Raw genomic sequence first — 25,892 nt, forward strand, 5'->3', positions numbered from 1 at the left:
GGCTCCAACACCTGCCATTTCAGAATTGGAAATGGAATACTGCCATAGCAAGAAATGTGAAGAGTGAAGATCTCTCCAGTGACTAGCAAGTGAATCTGGGAAATTCACGTACTATTTTAGGTCTGAAGAATCTAGGCATCCCCGGTTAAATGCCAAGTGGTTGCTGAGTAAGTAGCACCAACTAACTCATTAGCATTGTCTAACGTTTCTTCTGATCGGTGGCCATGTCAACACAGTCCAGTGTGGGCCAGTTCCTTCAAGCTAGAATAAGAGAAATTTGGAAAGAGTAAAGTAAGATTTCCCATGCCCATGAGTTCAGAAACTAAGTAAGCAAAAACATGAATCTTGCTGAAAGTAGTTCAGAATGTACCAATGGTATGATATAAAATGAATGGAATTACGCATAGAAAACAATTGATACAGTTCTTTTCAATGGTTTGAAACTTTAAAGGGTACAAACTATAAGACTCCATGTTTAAATTACAGAATCCTGACTTCGCCACTGTCCCAAGGTCAGACCACTGATGACAAAATATTTAGAGAACAATTGAAATTAGTAAGTTTCATTGTTCCGAATGATGAGATATGACAAAACTGATTATCCTTTCACTATTAGAGGTTATCATTGTAAATGAGCAACATTTGTATTTGACTCCAGCACATCTGAAATGCAGAATATTACAGAAAAAGAGACTGTTCCTAGTCCATTTGCTCATTCTTTGGCTATAAAATTAGCTCTACTATTTCTGCTCATTCCCCCATTTTCAAGTATATATTGACTTGCCTGTCCATGCTGATGATACCATGTCTCTACACTACAAAATGATAATTTCAGGAAAAGGTTTTGGCCATTCAGCCCCTTGAGCCTACTACACCATTAGTTAGAAATTCAGGAATGCATTTAAAAGAGTAGGCCATGAGGAGCAGTTACCACAGCTTGCTACTGCAGCAAACAAAAGCACCTTCCAAGGAGATGTCGATCTTATTAGATCCTGGAGAGGTTAATCCTTCTAAATATTAGCCATTCACCAATCATTCTCCTAAGAGTAGGCAAGTTTTAGACCTCAACACAGTTTCTGCCTTGCATTGCCACAAATGTCAAGGTTGGTTTTCTCTGCAATCTCAAGACCCATTTGCTTTCATAGACTTTTCCTCTGCTTATGATACTGTGTGGAAACATACGCTGATGATCAAATGGTGCATGCTCCTGAAGTGCCATAATATCTTAACTGCTCTGGACATTGTTGAATACAGGTCTGCATGACAAGCTTAGCACACCAAGAACACATAGCAATTATAACACATAACACATAAAATAGACACATAGCTGTTGGATCAGCAGTTCCCTTTCAGGTCCAGTGAGTGTATTTAGAAAGCTTGTGCGTTTCGCGGGCTTTTCTTTTACAGAAGGAGCCCGGCAGCTGTTGGAGCAGCAGTTCCTTTTCAGTTCCAGTGAGTGTATTTAAAAAGCTTAATAAGTGGAGGGCAACTGAAGGGTTAAACAGAGTGTTGAGTGCTTGATTAGAGGGAGTGTGCACTTGAGGTAATTCAGGGACAAACATATGGAGGAGAAACTGAAGAGGAGTGGCCAGTGAGGAGTGGAGCTTTGAGGCTTTGGCTCAAGAAGCTTCGGCGAGCTGAGGAAGTACTTGCTCCCAGAGAGGTAAGGCTGGTAATTTCCTTTAATTTAATTAACTTAGGAGTAGGCAGCAGTTAGGGCAGTCGTGTGCTCTGTATGCAGTATGTGGGAAGTCAGGGACAACACACTTGTCCCTGATGACTACACCTGTAAAAGGTGCATCCAGTTGCAGCTCCTGACAAACCAAGTTAGGGAACTGGAGCTGGAGCTGGATGAACTCCAGATCATTCGTGAGGCAGAAATAGACAGGAGATAGTCACACCTAAAAGTCAGGAGGCAGGTAGCTGGGTGACTGTCAGGGAAGGGGTATGGACAGAAAGAGCAGAGCACCCCTGTGGCCGTTCCCATCAACAATAAGTATATCATTTTGGATACTGCTGGTGGGGACGACCTACCAGGGACAAGTTGCAGTGGTCACGTCTCTGGCACCGAGATGGGACCCTTGGCTCAGAAAGGAAGGAGGGAAAAGAAGAGAGCAGTAGTGATAGGGGATTCGATAGATAGGGGGACAGATAGGAGGTTCTGTGGGAGAGATCGAGAATCCTGGATGGCCTGTTGCCTCCCTGGTGCCAGGGTCCGTGATATCTCGGATCGAGTTCTCAATATTCTCAGGAGGGAGGGTGAGCAGCCAGATGTTGTGGTCCACATAGGGACCAATGACGTGGATAGGAAGGAGGAGGAGGTCCTGCAAAGAGTTTAGAGAATTAGGTGCAAATTTGAAGGACAGGACCTCCAAGGTTGCAATCTCAGGATTGCTACCCATGCCACGAGCTAGTGAGGCTAGAAATAGGAGGATCATGCAGCTAAATACATGGCTAAGGAATTGGTGCAGGAGGGAGGGCTTCATGTTTCTAGACAATTGGGCTTCCTTCCAGTGAAGGTGGGACCTGTTCTGACGGGACGGTTTGCACCCAAATTGGAGGGGGACTAACATTCTTGCGGGTAGGTTTGCTAGTGCTGCTCCGGGGGGTTTAAACTAGATTTGCAGGGGGAGACTAACCAGAGTGTAGAGCAGATAGTGATGTGGAGGAGGAAAAAGGTCATGCGAGGACTGCAGGTATCGACAGAAATCAAAGGTTTGTACGCGATAGAAATGTTCTCAGGTGCATCTATTTCAATGCACGGAGTATTATAGGTAAAGCAGATGAGTTTAGGGCATGGATTGGCATGTGGGATTACAACATTATTGCTATTAGTGATACTTGGATGCAGGAAGAGCAGGACTGGCAGCTTAGTGTTCTGGTGTTCCATTGTTTCAGATGTGATAGAGGGGGAGGGATGAAAGGGGGAGGAGTGGCATTACTAGTCAGGGAAAATATCACAGCTGTGCAGAGACAGGACAGCCCGGAGGGCTCGTCTACAGAGGCCATATGGGTGGAGCTGAGGAACAGGAAAGGTGTGACCACACTAATAGGGTCGTATTATAGACTGCCCAAAAGTCAGAGAGAATTGGAGGAACAAATCTGTAGTGAGATAGCAGACCGATGTAAGAAACAGAAAGTTGTAATAGTAGGGGATTTTAACTTTCCACATATTGACTGGGACTCCCACACTGTAAAAGGGCTGGATGGCTTGGAATTTGTCAAATGTGTTCAGGAAAGTTTTCTAAATCAATATATAGTGGTACCAACGAGAGAGAATGCAATACTTGATCTCCTATTAGGGAATCAGGCAGGTCAGGTGACAGAAGTATGTGTAGGTGAGCATTTTGGGTCCAGTGACCATAATGTCATTAGTTTCAAGTTAATTATGGATAGGGACAAGGCTGGTCCTCGGGTTGAGGTTCTAAATTGGAGAAAGGCCAATTTTGTGGAAATGAGACGATCTAGGAAGAGTGGATTGGGATAAGTTGTTTTCTGGCAAGGATGTGCTCAGTAAATGGAAGGCCTTCAAAGATGAAATTTTGAGAGTGCAGAGTTTGCATTTTCCTGCCAGGATTAAAGGCAAAGTTAACAAGCATAGGGAACCTTGGTTTTCAAGGGATATTGGCGATCTGGTTAAGAAAAAGAGAGGTGTATAGCAGGTATAGGCAACTAGGAACAAATGAGGTACTTGAAGAGTATAGAAAAAGTAAGAAAATACTAAAGGAAATCAGGAAGGCAAAAAGAAGACATGAGGTTGCTTTGGCAGATAATGTGAAAGTAAACCCAAAGGGTTTCTACAAGTATATTAAGAGTAAAAGGATATTAAGAGACAAAATTGGTCCCCTAGAAGATCAGAGTGGTCGTCTGTGTGGAGCCTCAGGATGTTTGGGGGAGATCTTAAACAGTTTCCTTGCATCAGTATTTACTCAGGAAATTGGCATAGTGGATATGGAAGGAAGGGAAACAGGCAATAGTGTCATTGGAACATATAGAGATTAAAGAGGAGGAGGAGGAGGTGCTTGCTGCTTTACAGAGAATAAAGGTAGATAAATCCCCTGGGCCTGATAAGATATTTCCTCGGATATTGAGAGAGACGGGTGTAGAAATTGCAGAGGCCCTGGCAGATATATTTAAAATGTCCTTAGCCACGGGTGCAGTGCCAGAGGACTGGAGGGTAGCTCATGTAGCTCTGTTGTTTAAAAAAGGATCTAAAAGTAAACCAGGTAATTACAGGCCAGTGAGCCTGACATCGGTAGTGAGTAAATTATTGGAAGGTGTTCTGAGAGATCTGATATACAAGTATTTGGATAGCCAAGGGCTGATTAAGGATAGTCAACATGGCTTTGTGCGTGGTAGATCATGTTTAACAAATCTTGTAGAGTTTTTCGAGGAGATTACTAAGAAAGTAGATGAAGGAAAGGCTGTGGATGTTGCCTACATGGACTTTAGTATGGCCTTTGACAAGGTCCCACATGGGAGGTTAGTTCAGAAGGTTCAGACACTAGGTATCCATGGAAAAGTGGTAAACTGGATTCAAAATTGGCTGTGTGGGAGAAGACAGAGTGGTAGTGGATGATTGTTTCTCAGACTGGAGGCCTGTGACTAGTGGTGTGCCTCAGGGATCTGTGCTGGGGCCATTGTTATTTGTTGTCTATATCGATGATCTAGATGATAATGTGGTAAATTGGATCAGCAAGTTTGCTGATGACACTAAGATTGGAGGCATAGTGGACAGCGAGAAAGGCTTTCAAAGTTTGCAGAGGGATCTGAACCAACTGGAAAATGGGCCAGAAAATGGCAGATGGAATTTAATGCAGACAAGTATGAGGTGTTGCATTTTGGAAGGACAAATCAAGGTAGGACATACACAGTAAATGGTAGGGCACTGAGGAGTGCAGAGGAACAAAGGGATCTGGGAGTTCAGATACATAATTCCTTGAAAGTGGCGTTGCAGGTAGACAGGGTTGTAAAGAAGGCTTTTGGCATCCTGGCATTCTTAAAGTATTGAGTATAGGAGTTGGGATGTTATGGTGAAGTTGTATGAGACATTGGTGAGGCCAAATTTGGAGTATTGTGTACGGTTCTGGTCACCTAACTATAGGAAGGATATTTGTAAGATTGAAAGAGTGCAGAGGAGATTTATTAGAATGTTGCCGGGTCTTCAGGAGTTGAGTTACAGGGAAAGATTAAACGGGTTAGGACTTTATTCCTTGGAGTACATAAGAATGAGGGGAGATTTGATAGATGTTTAGAAAATTGAGGGGTATAGACAGAGTTAATGCGAGTAGGCTCTTTCCACCTAGGTTAGGAGAGATAAGTACGAGAGGACATGGCTTTAGGGTGAAAGGGGAAAAGATTAGGGGGAGCGTCTTCACTCAGAGTGGTGGGAGTTATGGAACAGGCTGCCATCTGATGTAGTAAATGAGGGCTCACTCTTGAGTTTTAAGAATAAATTGGATCGATACATGGACGGGAGAGGTCTGGAGGGTTATGGACTGGGTGCAGGTAAATGGGACTAGCGGAATACCGTTTAGGCACAGACTAGAAGGGCCGAATGGCCTGTTTTCTGTGCTGTAGTGTCCTATGGTTCAATGGTCACCCACCCACCTTTTAACATCTGTACAGGTGGTATGCCCTCCACATCAGCATTTAATGCTCTACAGCGCCAGCGACCTGGGTTCAATTCTGTCCACTGTCTGTAAGGAGTTTGTACATTCTCCCTGTGTCTGCATGGGTTTCCTCCGGGTGCTTTGGTTTCCTCCCACATTCCAAAGACGTACGGGTTAGGAAGCTGTGGCCATGTTATGTTGGCTCCGGAAGCGTGGCGACACTTGCGGGCTGCCCCCAGAACACTCTATGCAAAAGATGCATTTCACTGTGTGTTTTGATGTACGTGTGACCAATAAAGATATCTTATTTATCTACTGTGATGCTGTTGTCTTGGTTATTCAGGCAGTCCCTGGGTTTTGTAAAGGTTCCATTCATGAACTGTCTGTAAACTGATTTTTTTTCATAAGTCAGAAACATTCATTTTCTGCAGCTAACCATATCATATCACTCTGTTTACACCTCCTATAATTCTTTAATTTCATTGAATATCTTCTGTTTACCCTAATACTACCCATAAGTAAACTAATGGAACATATACTTTATCAAGTTGTTAATGAATACCATGAAGCATTTTTATTATTATTATTACTACTACTATCTTGAAAAATTCTTTAAAAATTTATGGGAGAATTTGCATAAAGTTGGATTTCTTTAAGTCAGGTCTTCTGTAACGCGAGGAGCCCCTGTACAGGTAGAATTCTTACGGGATGCTGAATCCACACTGATCGGTCACAAGTGGAGATGATGACTAAACCCAACCAAATTCACTGTTCCACTTTAATATCTTGACAACCACAAGGTACACGTGCCCTCAATGTTATTATCTATGGAGGAAAGATGCATTGTGACCTAACCCCTACCAAACTTGGTGTGACCTTTGATAGCTCCTTGGCCTACCATCACCACTTCCTTAAGATAGTCCAAAAACAGAGGTGCTGTCTCCTCACTTCTGCCAACTGGAAACTCCAATGCACAGGAACGCAAGAGGCTACAGAGAGTAGTGGACTTCACAAGTTCCATCACGGGTACAGCTCTCCTCACCATTGAGGACATCTACAAGAGGTGATGTCTTAGGAAGGTGACATCCATCATCAGGGACCCCCACCATCTGGACCATGCCATCTTCTCAATGCTGGCATTGTACAGGAGCCAGAAGAACCATGCCTCAATGTTTGACAACAGCTTCTTCCACACTGACATCAGGTTCTTGAACCAACCTGAAAAACCCTAACTCTACCTCAGACTGTATTTCTTTTTCTCTCTCTCAACTTGCACCAGTGTCATTATATTTAATTTGTTCTTTATTTTTTGCTCATGTGTAAATTATGTATAATTTATGTTAATTTAAGTTTATGTTAACTTATGTTTGTTGTGTTTGTAATGTTCTGTGCTGCTGCTGCAAAAAGCTAATTTTCATATCATTTACACCCTATGACAATAAACTTGAACTTGAGCTCTGTGGTCCTCTCAGCAGATGAATATTGTGTTCTCATCTGGGCCTTGAGTTGCACGCCGAATTCATTGACACACAACTCCACTCAGCAATGGAAATAGTCTCTGCAACTTTAAATCAATCTCTGTTGATCTATTACAAGTTCTTTCAAACATTACCCCTTTTTACAGTAGATGGGATGCAACAGCATACAGAAATAACTTGAATACCCAGACCTTCTCATTCAAGAGAACATCAAGACTTCCCAGTTCAACTTAAGATCTGAAACTCCATGGGGATATGAATCCATCACCATCTATTTCATGACATTGAAGAATGCCGGGGTAAATCTTGAGCAGGTATCACATTTAGGAACAAGCACCTTGTATCCAACCCAATAGCTCAACAATAGCTTCAATTTTCTGTGGAAAATGTGAAATTCTTAACAGGATAAGGACTGGTCATGACCAATGGGACTACATGAAGCACAAAGAAGTGCCTAATAATTTTTTCTGGCTGTGACTGTGGAAAGCCTAATTAAACAATAGGCACATAATAACATCCAGGACAGCATCTTTGAGTTACATTTGCTTTCCAGCAGAACATTGGAGTGGTTAGGGGACTTGATATTAAAACTGTAATGACAGCTTTAGCGTCATATATAAAAGCAGTGACATCGAGTGAGGGATGAGCATTGCCAAGGACTTGTGATAGCTTTCCTTCTCTTTGAGCTTGATCCATTGGATCTTGTACATCTATCTGACCAAGCAGTTGCGCCTTCAGTTTAAGGTCTCTTTTGAATGATGCCATCTCTGACAGTGCTCCACAACTGTTGGTGGGTAAATTGGGCACTTATATTTAAGTGAGTGGTAGAATCTTGGGGGAGTTGATGGGAATGTGGGGGAATTAAAAAAAAAGGAAACACAAGAAATTCTGCAGATGCTGGAATCTGGAGGAACGCACACAAAATGCTGGAGGACCTCGGCAGGTCAGGCAGCATCTATGGTGAGAAATAAACAGTCGATGTTTTGGGTCGAGACCCATCATCAGGACTGGAAAGGAAGAGGGCAGAAGCTGGAACTCTCCTACCTTCCCCCTCACATGAACTCACCTATCACCTGCCTGCATGTGCTCCTCCCCCTCCCCTGACCTTGTTCCAGCTTCTGCCCTCTTCCTTTCCAGTCCTGATGAAGGGTCTTGACCCGAAACGTCGACTGTTTATTTCTCTCCAAAGATACTGCCTGACCTGGTGAGTTCCTCCAGCATTTTGTGTGTGTTGAATTAAAAAAAAAGGGATTAGTGTAGGGTTAAGAAAATGGGTGCTTGATGGGCTGAAAGGCTGTTTCCGTGCTGTATGACTTTATGAGAGTGTACTTTGTGACTGAACTTCATAATCTGGGGGCAGGTGTGGCAACCTACATTTATATACTCATAATATACTGAATCAGGTGACTGTACTTCCAACTGGTAGAGATATATAAGGAACACGTAACCAAGGAAACATGGTAAGTGGAGGCATAGAAGAGCCAAGGATAGTGGCTTCAGAAGCAAGATTGTAGAAGGGTGGTGTGGTGCATAAGAAAAGGCTGTAGTATTGAATGGCCCACATCTGTAAATTCTGTAGACAGGTAGTGAACTCATGGTTTAAATAGCTGTAGAGACAACTAGAGACTGCAGATCCTGGAATCTGGAGCAACAAACAATATGCTGGAGGAACTCAGCAGGTCGAACAGCATCGGGGGCCGGGGGGCAGAGAAATGGTCGATGTTTTCAGCTCAAAACTCTGCATTAGTGGAGAGGGGAGATAGCTAGAGAAGGCGAATGATGAAACGGGCGAGTAAGTGATTGGTGGACCGAGGAGGAGTGGCAGATAACAAGGGGATGGAGCAAAGTCGGGGAGAGGATGAGTTGGGAGAAAGAGGCAGGTGGGTGATTTTTTTGTCCTCTTTCACCTATCAGCCACTTGCCTCTGTCTCCAAACTCCACCCCTCCCCTAACTGACTCCATCTGCCCATCATCCTTCACTCCTCCTTGGTCTACCAGTCACTTACTGGTTCATCTCACCATTTCCCCCTCTCCTCTTGATACTTGTTATCTTCCTACTCCACTCAGTCCAGATGAAAGGTCTCGATCCGAAATGTCAACGGTGCATTTCCCTCCATAGATGCTGCCCGACACGCTGAGTTCCTCCTCCGCCTTGTTTGGTGCTCCTCAATCCAGCATCTGCAGATTCTTGTGAACCCATTCTTGAAACTATCGGCAAAATTCCCGCCCACGCCAATGATTGGAGAAATCATCCCACCTAGATGTACCGGTGTGATTTGCTGAGGCGGTGATTGGTTCGTTACAATGTCAATCATCAGCTGAGAGTAAATTTGATCTCCTGCTGGATTGCCTCCTCTCCGGATCTTTAACACGAAAGTAAAAAGGGAGCGAAATAGGTATCAAGAACAAAACATGTCTTTTGAACTTTCCTATCAAACATTAAAAACTGCGAATCAAGCGAGAGAAGCGGTAAGTCACGACAAAGTGGCGCCAGTCAAATGAGAATATAAAAAGTTTGGGAGCTTATAAATGTTTAATTTGAGCCTAATTCTCCCCAGCTCTCCCTATTCCAGGTGAATTTGTAATAAAAATATTGACTGCATGCAATAATTTTTCGTCACTTGTTTGAGTATTGCTGATGAAAGGGTTCAGTTGCTTTATTTGATTAAAACATTATTTACCAGCAGCATTTTAAAGGAATCTTGAATTACTAATTATATCGCAGTTGGGCTTTCCTTCGCCTTGAATTGGTGAAGACTTTAGTTTAGAAGCCGTACGTAAGATAAGACGTTATTCGTTAATTCAGTAAAAATACATATACACAGTGAGAGCTTTCAGTATTGTTATTTTTGAATAAAATGTAGCTGCTGCGGTAGGCCCGTGGGATCGGCTGTTTCTATGGAAACGGCTCCAAGCCTGACTCGAGAGCGTCCCCAAGAGCAAGGGAGGACTCCTTGTTGACTGGATGAGGAGGTCGTATGATGGGCTTGCTCTCAACCTATTTGCCAGATGCATTGCTTATATAGTCACACAGTTTAAACCAAAGTCTTTACCAACTCTACTAATCAATATCTAGCAACTGCGTTAGAATTAATAATCTAAGGAGTCACTAAAACGTTGCTGACAAATATTGCTTCACTGAAATAGTAAAACAAATGAACCCTTTTTATCAGAAATACTTAAATAACTAATGATTTTCATTATAAACTCAGCTAGGAAAAGAGAGAATTGGGCAAGGACTGGAGGGAAGCATTGGTATTACTTTTCACATGTATGGTTATAAAATTATACAGCACAAAAGCAGGCCCTTTGACCCACCATGTCCATGCTGACCATCGATACTAAATCTTATTTACATGCATTTGTTCCATAGATTTCTATCCATTGGCAATTCAAGTGCTCATCCACATACTTCCTAAATATTGTGAGAATACCTTTCTCCACCAGCCACTCAGGCAGGGCATTCCAGATTCCAACCTCCCTCTAGGTGAAAAAGGTGATCTTAAGATTCCCTCTAAACCACTTGCACCTTACCTGAAACCTATCTCCCCTGGATGTAGATTCCTCCTGCTGGGGGAAATGTTTGTTTCTTATGATCTACCCCGTTGATATCCATTGATATTACTTTGTAATATCTGTTCAGTCACTCTCTCAGCCCCCTCTGCTTCTAGGAAAATGAACTCAGCCTATCCAGTCAAACCTTAGTACAGCAGACAACAGCCTGGTGAGTCTCCTCTGCAACCTAGCGAGTGCAATCATGTCCTTTTCATAGTGTGCTGATTCATTCTTTAAGTTGTTAACACCTTTTCTGAGTTTTTCAGTCAGTCTTGGGATGAAAGGGGAAGCACAACCAAAGAATGGGTGCTAAAACTAATGGAACAATGAGAGGCCTTCAAAGAAAATGTGAATGAAATACAGGTTTTGTTCCTGCATTAGGGAGAAGGTAGGAGAATCAATGCCAAAGCTCCCCAGATGACAAAGGTGTTGGAGATCATGATGAAACAAGAAGGGGTGTGTGATGGATGTCAGGATATAGCTCAAGTGAGAACCTAAGCTGAATATCATAAACAAACTGAAAATGGAAATGAAAATAAGATGGGCCAAGTAGAAATCTCAAAATAGAATGACTGTTCACAGGTTAAGGTTGAAATATATGCGCAGAGGTGGAGGGCAATGCTGGAATACTACAAGAAGGAAAATGCTGCCAATTTATCACTTGAAACAGGCAGTAGAGACAATTGATGAGGTTGAAATTGATAAAGAATGCCTGCTATATTTAAAAGCAAACATCACCTGGTCTGGATGGGAGGGAAATGTGAGGAGGATTTAGAAGGGCATGTTATTATCTTTAAATCTTCCCCATATACAGGGGAGATGCTATAGGCCTGGAGAAGGATAGATATGACGTTCATGTTTAAAAAGGGGTGCAAGCACTCACCAGGCAACTGTAGGCCAGTCATTTTAACTTCAGTGATAGGGAAATTTTACAAAATATCTCAGCAGAAAGTAAATAAAGGCTGGGAGAAGTTGAGGTAATAAAGGATAGCCAGCATGGATTTATTAAACGCAAATTGTGTTTGACTAATCTGATTTTTTTTTAATGATGTTGCTGATAGGAATGTAGTGGATGTCATCTATATGGATTTTTCAAAAGGCACTCAACAAATTCCCACATAAAAGGCTCAAAATTGAGAACTATAGAATAAAAGGGTCAGTGGTAGCATGGATTAAAAGTAAATCGCTCCAGGAGATAAAGCATTAATGGGAACTGGTTGATATATATGGTATTAATGGCTTGGTTTGCACAATGTGGTTTGATTATGGTTTACACAGTAAAATTTAAGATTCGCAGCTGATATTGGAAGAATGGTAAACAATGAGGAGAATTTGTTTGCTAACATTCCAACTGAACCTCTTACATGGATGTATTGTTTTCTTTGATTCAACTTTTGATCCAGCCTGTTAAAACTTTACTTTCTTCTGTTGGTTTGTTACAGTGAAGGTTAACTTTTCTACTATTCACCTCTCCTCACAAACTTCATCTTGTTGGAACTCCTTAACGCCCATTGTCCCTCCTTTTGTCAAAATTCATTTGACTTCCTATGCCCTAATTATGTGACTTAATTTTCTCTACAATGGGTTTGAATGATCTTTTCCCACTTTATGATTATGCATGTATTGCTGCATTTTTTAACTTTCAAAATCCTGCCAGAATCTTTGCTTTATGAATGTCCCTTTATTTCCTTGATACGTTTCCATTTCTTTTGTTCAGTAGTCTAATTTCTCTCTGGAGAGATGAGATGGTTGCTGTGCAAATTGTTTTTCAAACTTTGACAGGAACAGTTGAAACAAACATTTTAGCTGTTTGAAGTGATTGTTAAAGATTCATAGAGGTTTATGGTCCAGAAAACTATGGTAGGCAAAGACTAGATTTCCTGGCTAACAGAGTGAGCAGGATATAAGTAATGTGTCCACAATAGAAGTTCCTGATTAACTCTTGAAAATTAAATACCACTTCTGCTGATAAGAAAACTCTTGAGGTATCTGAATTGAACTGCAAAATACAAATATTTGGAACTCAAATTGTTTTACAATAGATCCTAATATTCTGGATGTGTGATATGAATATACAGTATTGATATTTTTATTACCCAGATGCTGTTAATATCTCTGTTCCTTACTTACAGGAAGAGATTCGAACAGAGGCTCGCCGTAAGAATCTCTTGATTCTAATTCTGCATCACCTAACTGAAGAAGGGTGAGTATGGTAATTGCTTGTATCCACTTTATCAGAAGTAATTGTCTCCACTGAGTATAGATTTTTTCCTGACCAAAACAATTTACTCTATTTCTCATTAGATATTTTTAATCAAAGTTTCATAAAGGTTAAGGAGTAATTTGTTTTAGAATACCCATCTGCAGGTCTTTTTACATTACAAACCCTTGCCTGAGTTTCTTGCAACTGCTCCCTTTCATTAAATTCAATGGAAGAGTACCCCTTGCTCTTCCTCAGACATGGCTCACAATTTTTAGTAAGTTTATAATATGAGATTTGGAAAGTTATATTGGGTCCTTTCCTGAATCAGTGTCAAAGTGCAGCCAGCTGGTTTGTGGGAAAATACTGACTACAACTGCCAAATTTCTATGTTTGCACACGAGTGGAAATCCAGAAATTGCTGTCAGTTTCATGGGGCAGTGCTGATGAACAATAGTTGTTTCTGCATCATTACTCTGCAAAATCTGACCAAAGATTTTTATTAACTGAAAATATAGAAAAGAGGTGGATATATGGAGTTAGTTCATAGATTGGCTGTGATCTCATTAAATGACAAGACTTAATGGGCTCCTTCCTTGTGTTCCTATGTTTTTTTTGTCTCTTATTAACTAAGGATAAAAATTGAAATGTCTAGGCACGGTAGTGTAGCGGTTAGAGTAATGCTTTACAGCACCAGCGACCCGGGTTCAATTCCGGCTGCTGTCTGTAAGGAGTTTGTACGTTCTCCCTGTGTCTGCGTGGGTTTCCTCCAGGTGCTCTGGTTTTCTCCCACATTCCAAAGACGTACGTGTTAGGAAGTTATGGGTATGCTATGTTGGCGCTGGGAGAGTGGCAACACTTGCGGGCTGCCCCCAGAACACTCTACGCAAAAAGATGCATTTCACTGTGTGTTTCGATGTACATGTGACTAATAAAGATATCATATTTTATCTTTCTTCCCTAGCCACTTACTCATTGGCCACTGTCCAAAAGAACCACGCATGAGAATGTTCACAATCATACTGTTTTTCTGATCTTGTGTCCTCTCCAGTACCAAGATCAACAACTTCTGTCTGTGAATTGCAATTTTGTCTGATAAAGGGCCTTTTGAAGCTTTTACTACTTAATTGCAAATTATTGTTGATTTCAGTGTGCTGTTTCACAAAACAGTGCTTGTTACTCTTATAGATATCTTGATCATCTTTTGGGTATTTGGGGTATATCCAATATTATCCATATTGGCGGCATCCATCATTAAGGACCCTCACCATCCGGGACATGCCCTCTTCATGTTACTACCATCAGGGAGGAGATACAGGAGCCTGAAGACATTTCAGGAACAGCTTCTTCCCCTCCGCCATCAAATTTCTGAACGGTCCATGAGCACTATCTCGTTATTCCTCTTTTGTATGATTTATTTATTTTTGTAACTTGTAGTAATTTTTATGTCTTGCACTGTACTGCTGCTGTAAAACAACAAATTTCACGACATATGTCAGTGATAATAAACCTGACTCTGATTCTGAATAACCTAACCTAGGTTTGTAATATTAATAGTTGTTTCAAATTAGAATCAGGTATTTGTGTCTTACATGGATCATTGAATTAAGCAGCATGGAAATAGATCATTTGGCCCACTACCCCTGTGCCAAATATCAAGCACCTGGATAAGAAAGATACCTAAATCACCTATTTATTGACTATAGTTCTGCCTTCAACACCATAATTCAAAACATACTCAAGTCCAAACTCCTAGGCCTAGGACTCTACACCCCTCTCTGCAACTGGATCCTTGACTTCCTGACCAACAGACCACAATCAGTAAAGATAGGCAACAACACCTCCTCTGTGATGACCCTCCACACTGGTGTCCCGCAAGGCTGTGTCCTCAGCCCCTTACTGAGGACCTTTACAATTTTATGACCTCTACCCTTAGCTCCCTATACACTCTCGACTGTGTGGCCAAATTCTATTCTAACTCCATTTATAAGTTTGCAGATGACACCACCGTAGTGGCGGATTTCAAACAATGATGAAACAGAGTACGTTGTCAGCAACATGAAAGTGCTGGTCATTGACTTCAGGAAGTGGGTGGAGTACACGCCCCTGTCTGTATCAATGTTGCTGAGGTGGAGATGATTGAGACTTCAAGTTCCTAGGTGTAAATATCACCAAGAATTTGTCTTGGTCCAGCCATGTGGAAGCGACGGCCAATAAAGCACACCAATGCCTCTACTTCCTCAGAAGTCTAAGGAAATTCAGCATATCCCCAATGACCCTTACCAACTTTTATAGATGCACCATAGAAAACATCCTGTGTGGATGCACCACAACTTGGTATGGCAACTGCTTTGCCCAAGACCACAAGAAATTTCAGAGAGTGGTGAACACAGCCCATCATGCAAACCAACCTCCCTTCCATTGACTCTCTACACTTTCAACTGCCTTGGAAAAGCAGCTGATCTACTCAAGGAACCCTCTCACCCCAGTCATTCTCTCCTCCCCTCTCCCGTTGGGCAAAAGATACAAAAGCCTGAGAGCACAAACCGCCAGACTCAAAGGCAGCTTCTATCCCACTGTTACCAGGCTCTTGAATGGACCCCTCATATGCTAAAAGATAAACTCTTGATCTCCCAATCTAACTTGTCATGGCTCTTACATTTTATTTGTCTACCTGCACTGCACTTTCACTGTACTTGCAACACAGTATTCTGCATTACGTTTTCCTTTTACCTCCTCGATGTAATTATGTATGGCGTGATCTGTCTGGATGGCATGCAAGACAAAAGCTTTTTACTGTATCTTGGCACGTGTGACAATAATAAGCCAATACCAAAACCAATACCAGTACCTCTCTACAATAATTCCACTTTTGTTTTTGTATCCCCATAAACTACTGCCCGCCACTGATTCTCCTGCCAGCCAATTACACTAAGAGCAATTCATAGTGGCAATTAATCTACTAACTAACATGTCTTTGAGTTTGTGTGAGGAAACCAGAGCACCTGGGAAATCCACAAGATCACAGGGAGAATGTGCAAACTTCACATACACTACATTCAAGGCTGGGTTCAAACCCGGGTCTTTGGAGCTGTGAGGCTGAAGCTATAACCACTGTGCCATCCTGCACTGTTTGAACACTATTCTATAGGTTATTTATCATAATTCTATTAGTTTTAAAATAGTTATGGAAAAGGTAGGACTAGTCCACAAGTTAAAGTCCTGAATTGGGGCAAGGCTAATTTTGATGGAATTAGACAGGAACTTGCAAAGGTTGATTGGGAGAGGCTGTTGGCAGGTAAAGGGATGTCTGGCAAATGGGAGGCTTTTAAAAGTGAGATAAGGAGATTTCAGTGCCGACCTGTCCCTGGTAGTGAAGGGCAAGGCTAGTAGGATTAGGGAACCCTGGCTGACAAGGGATATTGAGGCTCAGGTCAGGAAATAGAAGGAGGCATATGTCAGATATCGCTAGCTGGAATTAAGCAATTCTCTTGAGGAGTACAAGAGATGTAGGAGTACGCTTAAGAAAGATTTGCACCAAAAGGACTTATTGCTTGACAGCCTATGTTGGAAGCCCAAGGTGCAGAGTTTTATTCGCATTATGATTATTAGGTGTTTATCGATTAGCAAGAAAGTCTAACAAATTCTTATTGTTTACCAGCTTCTTGGAGAAACTACTGCATTGTACACTCTATTATCGTTTAATTACCTTTCATCTCATTTTTTTTCTTTCTAAGTACAGATTGATTTTTATTGACGTAAACATTTAAGTGCATATATTTTCCAATGTGGATGAAAGTGCAATAAATTCTGAAGGGTGAGAATTTGGTTTGTGGAAGTTTGCAGTTCTTGTCAGCATTCAGAATATATTTCTTGTTAGATCTTATTATTGGTTTTTCCATATCTTTGGGAGTAAAGTAGTGTTTCTACTGTGTTTTGTGCAAGTCTGAATCATACAGTCAAGACACAAATTTATTTTTCCTCTCTATAAATTAATAGTTATATAGACACAGCAAATACTTTGGAACAAGAAACCAATCTTGGATTGCGACGATTTGAAGTTTGTGATAATATTGATCTGGAAACGATCTTAATGGAGTATGAAAGTTATTATTATGTCAAATTTCAGCGGTATCCAAAGTTAACTAAGAAATCAGCTGATGATGGTAAGTAAAGCATGGACCTTGCCAAAATGTTAATTGCATATTGCAATAGTTAATATATTTTGCTGTGGGAAGTGAAAGTTCAGTAGAAAGGTTTGCTGTTTGGAATACATGTAAATGTTACTTTTGTCTGTGTCTCTATTTCACTATTCATGTAAATATCAGCAAATAAGATTCGTCAAACCTTTAAGAAAGGTGCAAAGAATTAGCAGTTACTTTTTCCAACTAGATCACTAGTTGGCTTCAAAATTCAACTTATTGAAAACCAAGTTAACCGTAATATGAAATTTCTCCACTACTTTACACTGTCCTCCTCCTCCTGTGCACCTCTCCCTCTTCCACAACATACAATTCAGAGACTGGAGGAAAATGTTGCATTGGTTTAGGTGATACAATTGAGTCACAGCTCTGGGCAGATTATTACATCTTAAATCCAAAATTTTAGAAGATATAGGAGTCCTGGTTTATTGACATTGATAAAGTGAAATCAATGTTATTGTAAATCATTTTTAAAAATCATGTTTAAATTCTTATTTTGGATATTAGTTATTTCACTTACAGGCATATATATCAAAAAAGAATAAATTATTATAAATGAATGCAGTATTTAGATTCCACAATCATCAGTCTCCTCTGATGGTGGAACATTGAGAATTTTGATAGTGTTTCAGTCCAAATTGATTCCCTTTTAATACATCATATGTATGCAGACAGGTTCTGTACCTTAATCAAACAGATACTTGCATGAATTGATTGAGATTTCTAAAATAATTAAGCTCATTTAGACAAGCTATTTCAGGGTTGCAGAGCTTATATTGGCATGTTAAGTAGAGGTAGAACTAGTTTTGATGTTAGGTTATTCTTCATTCAGGTTGTATGACGATGTAATTTGCTGGATTCTTTTTAGAAAAAATAGTTGGGTTTTCCTACATGAGTCAGAGATTACTTCATGTAATCTAGGTATAATTTTGCCACCTGAATCAGAGTAAAATATTCCAGATTTTCTCCATAATTTTCCTGGATGCTTTCTTATGCATTTTGTCCCTTTTGAATGGAGTATTTCACTCCAGATTGGTAGAGTGTTTGTGTTGTGATGAGTATGGCATCATGACCATACAGTGCAGTCTGGATGAACCAGTGAGAATTTTCCTATTTGTCATCTTCATACACTGTAGAACACTTTGGAGAGGGTGAAAAGGAGGTTCACCAGGATGTTGCCTGGATTGGAGAGGATTAGCTATAAAGAGAGGCTGGAAAAACTTGGATTGTTTTCTCTGAAGCATTGGAAGCTGCTGTGGGGGAGGGGGCGAAATATATAACCTTATAAGAGACATAGAGAGGGCAGATGGCCAGAGTCTTTTTCCCAGGGTGGAAATGTCAAATACTAGCAGGCATAGATTTGAAGTGAGAAGGAGATTTGCAAGGCGAGTTTTGTTTTTACACAGAGAATGGTAGGTGCTTGGAATGTGCTGCCAGGGGAGGTGGTAGAAGCAGTTATGGACATTTTAGAAACACATGAACAAGCAGGGAATAAAGGGATATAGACCATGTGCAGGCACATGGGGTTAGTTGGGCCTTGTGGTTGGCACAGACATGGTACTATTCTATCTTCTTTGTTCTATGATGTGCCTTTGAGAGCAGAAACCTGGGCACTTTAACTCTAGCATTGAACTACCTGGAAGAGGAAAGAATTTTGTGTCAGTTTTTTTATGCCGAGTATAGAAGTGAAAAAGTGATCATTTCCATGTAACATGCAAAGCTAAGATGCTTTAGGTGAAAGTAAACAAAAATCTTTTATGGTATTGACTTACATCATTTATTTTGGTTTTATAGAAAATGCAAAATTACAGACACGAAATGGAGGAAAACTAAAAAGGTAAAAAAAAATCAAAAGATAACATCAAGAAATTTTGTGTAGAATCTGCCTTTTTGAAAATTTATTGTCATGTAGCTCTTATCTGTGCAACACTTTCATACTATACAGTAAAATGGTGTGCGTGATTAGTTTTTTTCACCTTTGCTTAGCTTGCCAGTGTAGATTGAACAAGATTGTAGATTGCCAAGTAGATTGAACCATCAGGTTACTTAACAAACAGAGGACATTGGCTAACATTGTTGATGATATCTCCCATCAATTGCCCAGGTTGTATTTCTTCTGCTTTGCATGGGCAGGCTATGCCTGGTTAATTTTCCATTTTATCAGATGGATGCTCATCTTATAGCTGTACTGGAACAGCTTGGTTAGCAGCATGGTTATTCTGGAGCACAGGTTTTGAGTACTACTGTTGAACTTTTGTTGGAACCCATAAATTTTGCTGTATTGAGTTGCTCAGCTGTTTCATGAAGTCATTTTAAATTGGCCAGTTGGCAGGCATCTGAGACAGTACTCAGGCGAAAGCTGAGATGGATCATCAGCTTGGCCCATCTGGCTGAAGATGGTTGCATAGTTATGATGTATAGATGTGTTGTAGCTTTACCAAGTTGGTGTCTCATTTTGTTGTTCCTGGCCCACATGTCTACAATTGTATTTGAACCGGGGTTAGTCGTCAAATGGAGGAAAGGTCAGGCTGTATGATAACAGATTATAGTGGAATACATATCTGCTGAACTCTTAATGCTTGTTATACCTCATGAGTGTCTACTTTCATTTGGTAGATGTATTCTGAATATATCTCATTCTTATGGTGGTTGTGCCGCACATCATGATTGAAGATAGAGTGGGTACCATCTATAAGATACACTGCAGCAACATAACTAGGATTTTTTGACAGGATCTCCCAAAGCTGCCACCTTTACCATTGGAAGGACAAGATTAACAGGCATGAGGAATTGTCACAATTAGCCATTACCACGTTAAGTGATATAGCATCTTGATATGGACTTCTTTATGCAAATATTATCATTCCAAATCAGTAAATCAAAGTTCTTGAACACTCAGCCTAACAGCACTATGGGATTACCTTCACTACAAGGACTGCAGTGGTGAAGAAAGTGGCACACTAACACCTGGACAATAAGTGCTGGTCTTCCCAGTGGCAACCATATCATGCAATTTTTTTAAATTAAAAGAATTCCCATAATATTTTAATGTAATGCTTACTGTGATTCACCTCTTTGCTCTTGTGAAGGTAGAACATTTTACTTCTCATGCTTTTGTGCAGCTGCTAGAAGCCAGTACACAGAATAAACAACACATTCCTGGGGCACAAGTGGAGCCTTAATGAAAGAAGACCTGCATTTATTAAGCCTCTGTTGCAGTCCCAGGATTCCCAGTGCTTTATAGCTGGTGAACTAGTTTTGAAATGTAGTCACTTATGTAATGTAACTAGGTGGAAGGGCACATTTTGATGAGGATATCATGATTCTGCAACAGGATATGAATAGATTGAGTGATTGGGCAAAAACCTGGCAATTGGAGTTTAATGTGGGGATATATGAGGTAGTGCACCTTGGTAAGATGGGTTATTATCTAGATGTCCCAATGCATGAATCACAAAATATTAACAGGCAGGTCCAACAAGTAGTTAAGAAGGCAAATGGCATGTTGGCCTTTATTGTGAAGGGGTTGGAGTTTAAGAATAAGGAGGTTTTGTTACAGTTGTACGGGGTGTTGGTGAGACCACACCTGGAATTCTGTACACAGTTTTGGTCCCCTTACCTGAAAAAGATATAGTAGCATTGGAGGCAGTCCAAAGGAGATACACCAGACTAATTCCTGGGAGTGTTGTCCTATCAAGAGTCTAGCGGTCTGTATTCCTTGGAATTTCAAAGAATGAGGGGTGACCTTATTTAAATATGTAAGATCCTAAGGGGGCTTGACAGGGTAGATGTTGAGATGTTTTCACCAGTGGGAGAGTCATGAACAAGGAGACATAGCTACAAAATAAGGGGCTGGTCATTTAAAATTAGTAATTGGTTTATTATTGTCACATGTACTGAGATACAGTGAAAAGCCTTTGTTTGCATGCCATCCAGACAGATCAGTCTACACATACCTACATCAAGGTAGAACAAAAGGAAAAAAACATGCAGAATGCAGAATATAGTGTTACAGTTATGGAGGAAGTGCAGGTAGATAAATAAAGTGCAAGGGCCATAACGAAGGAGATTGAGAGAACAGGACTTCATCTTTATTGTATAAGAGGTCCATTCAAGGGTCTTATAACAGTGGGATAGAAGCTGTCCTGAGCCTGGTGGAACATGTTATCAAGCTTTTGTTTCTTCTGCCTAATGGCAAGGGGGAAAAGAGAGAATGACTAGGGTAGGATGGATCCTTGATTATACTGGCTGCTTTCCCAAGGTGACAGGAAGTGTAGACAGAGTCAGTGGAGGAGAGGCTGGTTTTCGTGATGGACTTGGCTACGTTACAACTCTCTGCAATTTCTTGTGGTCTTGGCCAGAACAGTTGCAATACCAAGCTGTGATGCATCCGGATAGAATGCTTTCTATGGTTCATTTGTAAAAACTGCTGAGGGTTATCAGGACCCTCAACAGTTTTTACAGCCGAATTTGCTTAGCCTTCTGAGGAAGTAGAAGTGCTGGTGTGCTTCCTTGGCCATAGTGTCCACAAATTGGACAAATTGTTAGTGATATTTACATCTAGGAACTTTAAGCTCTCATCCATCTCCACCTCAGCACCATTGATACAATCAGGGGCATGTACTCCGTCCCGCTTCCTGAAGTCAATGACCGGCTCTTTTGTTTTGCTGACATTGAGGGAGAAGCTGTTGTCTTGACACCATGCCACCAGGCTCTATGTCTCCTTTCTATACTCCATTTCGTCATTGTTTGAGATCTGGCCCACTATGGTGGTGTCATCTGCAAATTTGTAAATGGAAACTGGGGTGTGTATAAATTTCTTCTCTCAAGTGGTAGTGAATCTCTGAAATTCTCTGTCCCCAGGTGGTGGAGGCCACATCATTAGATATATTTAATGTGGAGATAAATATTTGAAAGATTGAGTAATTGAAGGTTATGGAGAACTGGCACAGAAAGGAGTTGAGGCCAGTATAAATCAGCTATGATCGTATTGAATGGCAGGGTAGGCTTGAGGGACTGGGTGGCCTGTTTCTGGTCCTATTTTCTTGTGTTTTTGTGATATAATATAGGAGAAGTTAAAAAGAGTGGCTTTATTTCCTGCTCAATTTCCACTTCTATCTTATTTTAACCGTAGTTATGGGGATCATTAGAGACTACTGCTTGACTCAGACAGCGGCCACATATATGAGAGCTGGTTGGATATTCACAATGTGAGTGGGTTCTGTGTAAGGCAGGGAAGTCACTAGAAATTTTCCATCTTGGTTTTAACCAAGCTAAAGGAGATCCCTAGTTGATAAGGATGATGAAGAGATTGTCCAAAGCAAGAGTAAAACTTGTGGTATGGAGGAACACAGAGCACACTAAACAAGTTGCAGCTTTCATTGATTGGGTCTTCCCCTTTGATTCCTTCACTACTTACCCGAAGGTTGAGGAACTAGAAGAAGTAATGGCTATAGCAGCACAATGCACATGGATATACTGCACGAACGTTTGCATTTCATTGTAAGAACTTGTAATGGAAAAGTCAGTTATAGATGTGACAGATGTAACAAAGTAATTAGTGTAGGCAGTGAAGGCAGATGTCAACATTTAAATATAACTCATTTATTTGTCTGTGTGTGTCAATTCATATATCTTTGTTACATAATATTTATTAAGTGATTTATTCTGACACATTGTTCTTAAATTCAAGGACAATAAGCTCCAATTCTAAGGCGCTCCCTAAAATCTCCACAGTACAGCGCCCAAATTCCAAAATTGGAATGAAAAAGACCGAGTTGAAACCTCAAAAACAGGTCAGAATTAGCCAACTTCTTATTAACAGAAATGTGATCAATAATTTTTAAGATAATGTTTTAAGATCAAATATTTGTCTTTTAATTAGAGATACATATTGTAACAATTTATTTAGGAAGTAAATGGTAATGCAGTACGTTTGCGTTTTGGCTGAAGGAGACATCACCTTTTGCAAAATTCAGATACTTCAGGCACTCAGGAGCAGAATGATCTGCACTAGTTTCAATTACCCAGATTGGTCAGAGAACAACTTTCTTTATCCCTTCTTATAGCCAATAGAAAATAATCCCTCTTTAATTGGTGGGATGGCTTTGTGAGCAGCTTATTGCTGATACAGAAATTAAGATCAACCTCCTCTTGTTATGATAAGGGGCCATTCATGGTGGTCACCACACTCAATTTGCACCAATTTGGGCAAAAGTTCAAAATTTGACCCAGCTTGTCTGTGAGCACATTATTGCATTATAAAGCCTCTGGGTGGCAGTGCAAGAATGTGTGAATGGTGTTATTAAATTAGTTCATAGTCCTTTCATTGAATTGTACCTTCATAATAAACTGGTTGAAATTTAGTGATTTTTCCGTTAAAACTTTTTTTTCCTTTTTGTAATATGAACTATGATTTTTAAATAGTGGTGTTTTTCATCTCCCCAAATATAGTTTTAAGTTTTATTGTGATCCATGGTGTAACTGTTAGCCTCTATGCAATTCCCGTCTAGCATTTTCCATACACTAAGGGTATATATCCTGAGCCTCTGTCTCAAGGTCTGGCTAAACATTATGATACTCTGCAGCTGACAAATTACTGCCTTTCCATAACTTCTCTCTCAGATTTACACTTCAAGTCACAGGGATACCAGTAACAAATTATGTTTGCAGGGGCATTGAAACTAATCTTACCAAACTATCAGTTATTCAAGTGCAATGTATTTGTGCCACAATGTCAGTTCATTATGTAATGGCCTCATCATGGAAGATGCAGGCATATGCTAATGTGTTTCAGATGCATGTATGAGTTGGGTGAGGGATGGGAGTCGGGGAAGATACACCATGTTTTCCCCGATTGATAGAATGTGATATGGTGTTCCCGAGGGATTTGTAAAAGGTCCCAGCTTTTCACTATGTGTAGCTAATCAAACAGAGAATTGTCTATCGAGTTCACGTAGATTTAGATTTAAGTTATGTAATTCAGCATATTGTATGGCTATGCATCCAAGAACTGGATAGTAAGTGAAAGAAATCTGCCTTCCATGTGTAAATAAAATGTATTCATTTATCAGTGTTAGCTGTTTTTCAAACTATATGTTATTTCTTCAAAATGAAGTCTTTGAGTTAGCCTGGAGAAGGAGGAAGATAAAGCTAACAGGACAAAATGAGAGATGCGTGACAGGGAGAGAAATTATATTTTCTCCTTTCTTTGGATAGTATGAGTACAAAAATACAGGGCAAAATAATGATATACTTTCTCATCAGAAAATTTAGTTTGAAAGGGCTTTATGAACTTGCAAGCTTTATAGAAAAGTTGACTAATTAACATTTAGAAATATAGAAAGTATGAATAGGAGTAGGCCAATTAGCCCTTTGAGCCAATCAGCTATCTCATTAACAATTTCCCGCTCTTTCCTTATACCTCTTGATGCCTAATGCATCTAAAAATGTATCTATCTCCTTCTTAAGTATATTTAGCAACTTGGCCACTAGAAGTCTCTTTGTACACCAACACTTCTCAATCTAACACAATTTAAGTAATATGCCACCTTTCTGTTTTTCTTACTAAAATGGATCATTTTATATTTATTCATGTTATACTACATCTGCCAAGTTTTTCTCTACATCTAAGTTTCCTTAAAGGCTCTTTACGTCCTCCTTATAATTAACAATCCCAGTTTAATGGTGTTGTGAAACATTACATTCGGTTCCCTCATCCAAGTTATTGATAAGTAATACAAGGCCCCAGCACCGATCCCCACTGCCAAATACCATCATCTCCCCCACCCACCACCACCACCCCCCCCCACCGCACCCCCACCAAGTCATTGATCTAGATTGTGAATAGCTAGGTCTCAAACACTCATCCATGTGGTACCCTTTTGGTCATAGCCTGCCACCCTGAGAAAGATCCATTTATTCCTACTTTTTGCTTTCTGTCAGCTAAGGAATTCTTTTTATATGTCGGTATTTTACCCTGATTCCATGTGTTCTAACCTTGTTGTCCAATCTTCTATATGTGTCTTCCAAAAGTCCAAATACACCACATTCACTGGTTTTCCCTTATCTACTCCACCAGTTATATCCTCAAAAACCCCAGACATGAAATCCATGATGACTTTGTCCAATCCCTTTGATATTTTCCAAGTGTTCTCCTATCGTGTCCTTTATAATAGCCTCCAGGCATTTTCTCTACAAGTGATGTCAGGCTAACTGATTTGTAGTTTCCTGTTTTCTCTCTACCTTCATTTTTAAATAATGGTGTTACATTTGCAATCTGCAGGAACTATTCCATAATGTGCAGAATTCTGGGAAATGATAACCAATACATTCAATATTTCCATGGCTACAGCACTTAACACTCTGGGATGTAAATTATAAGCTCCTGAGTATTTATTGACTTCCAGTGCAATTAATTTCTCCAGCACTAATTTGCTTCTAATAATAATTTCCTTTGGTATATTTAATTTTTGGTTGCTTACCACTTTGGGAAGTTACTTATGCCCTCTTCCCTACACACAGAACCAAAGTATTTGTCTAATTGCTGTGCCATTTCCCTGTTCCCAATATGAATCCTCCTGTTTCTCACTGTAGGGGATCTACATTTGACTTCTTTTTATTTTTTATAGAAGCTATAACAGTTCACTGTTATGTTCCCTGCAAATTTACTCTCATACTCTGCTTTTGTTTCTTAATCAATTTCTTTGTCTTTCATTGCTGACGTTTGAACTGCTCTCAATCCTCAGGCCTTTGGTGACAAATTTGTATGACTCCTCTAAGAATTTAATACTATCCTTCTTTTATTAGCCATGGTTGTGTCGCTTTTCCCTTAGTATCTTTATGC

The 25,892-nt window shown here is 40.3% G+C and overlaps 1 protein-coding gene across 1 annotated transcript in view; it reads left to right on the plus strand.

Moving 5' to 3' along the window:
• Positions 1-9,379: 9,379 nt before the first annotated feature.
• katnal2 (katanin p60 subunit A-like 2) overlaps positions 9,380-25,892 on the plus strand; it is a 37,494-nt gene continuing 20,981 nt past the window's right edge. Inside the window, exons 1-5 of the mRNA XM_052035779.1 lie at positions 9,380-9,559; positions 12,778-12,848; positions 16,845-17,011; positions 18,842-18,884; positions 22,740-22,842. Coding sequence (XP_051891739.1) covers positions 9,503-9,559; positions 12,778-12,848; positions 16,845-17,011; positions 18,842-18,884; positions 22,740-22,842 — 441 coding nt within the window. The 5' untranslated portion in view covers positions 9,380-9,502. The remainder of the gene's footprint in view (positions 9,560-12,777; positions 12,849-16,844; positions 17,012-18,841; positions 18,885-22,739; positions 22,843-25,892) is intronic.

The sequence above is a fragment of the Pristis pectinata genome, chromosome 2, assembly GCF_009764475.1.
Source record: "Pristis pectinata isolate sPriPec2 chromosome 2, sPriPec2.1.pri, whole genome shotgun sequence".
Taxonomy (NCBI): Eukaryota; Metazoa; Chordata; class Chondrichthyes; order Rhinopristiformes; family Pristidae; genus Pristis; species Pristis pectinata.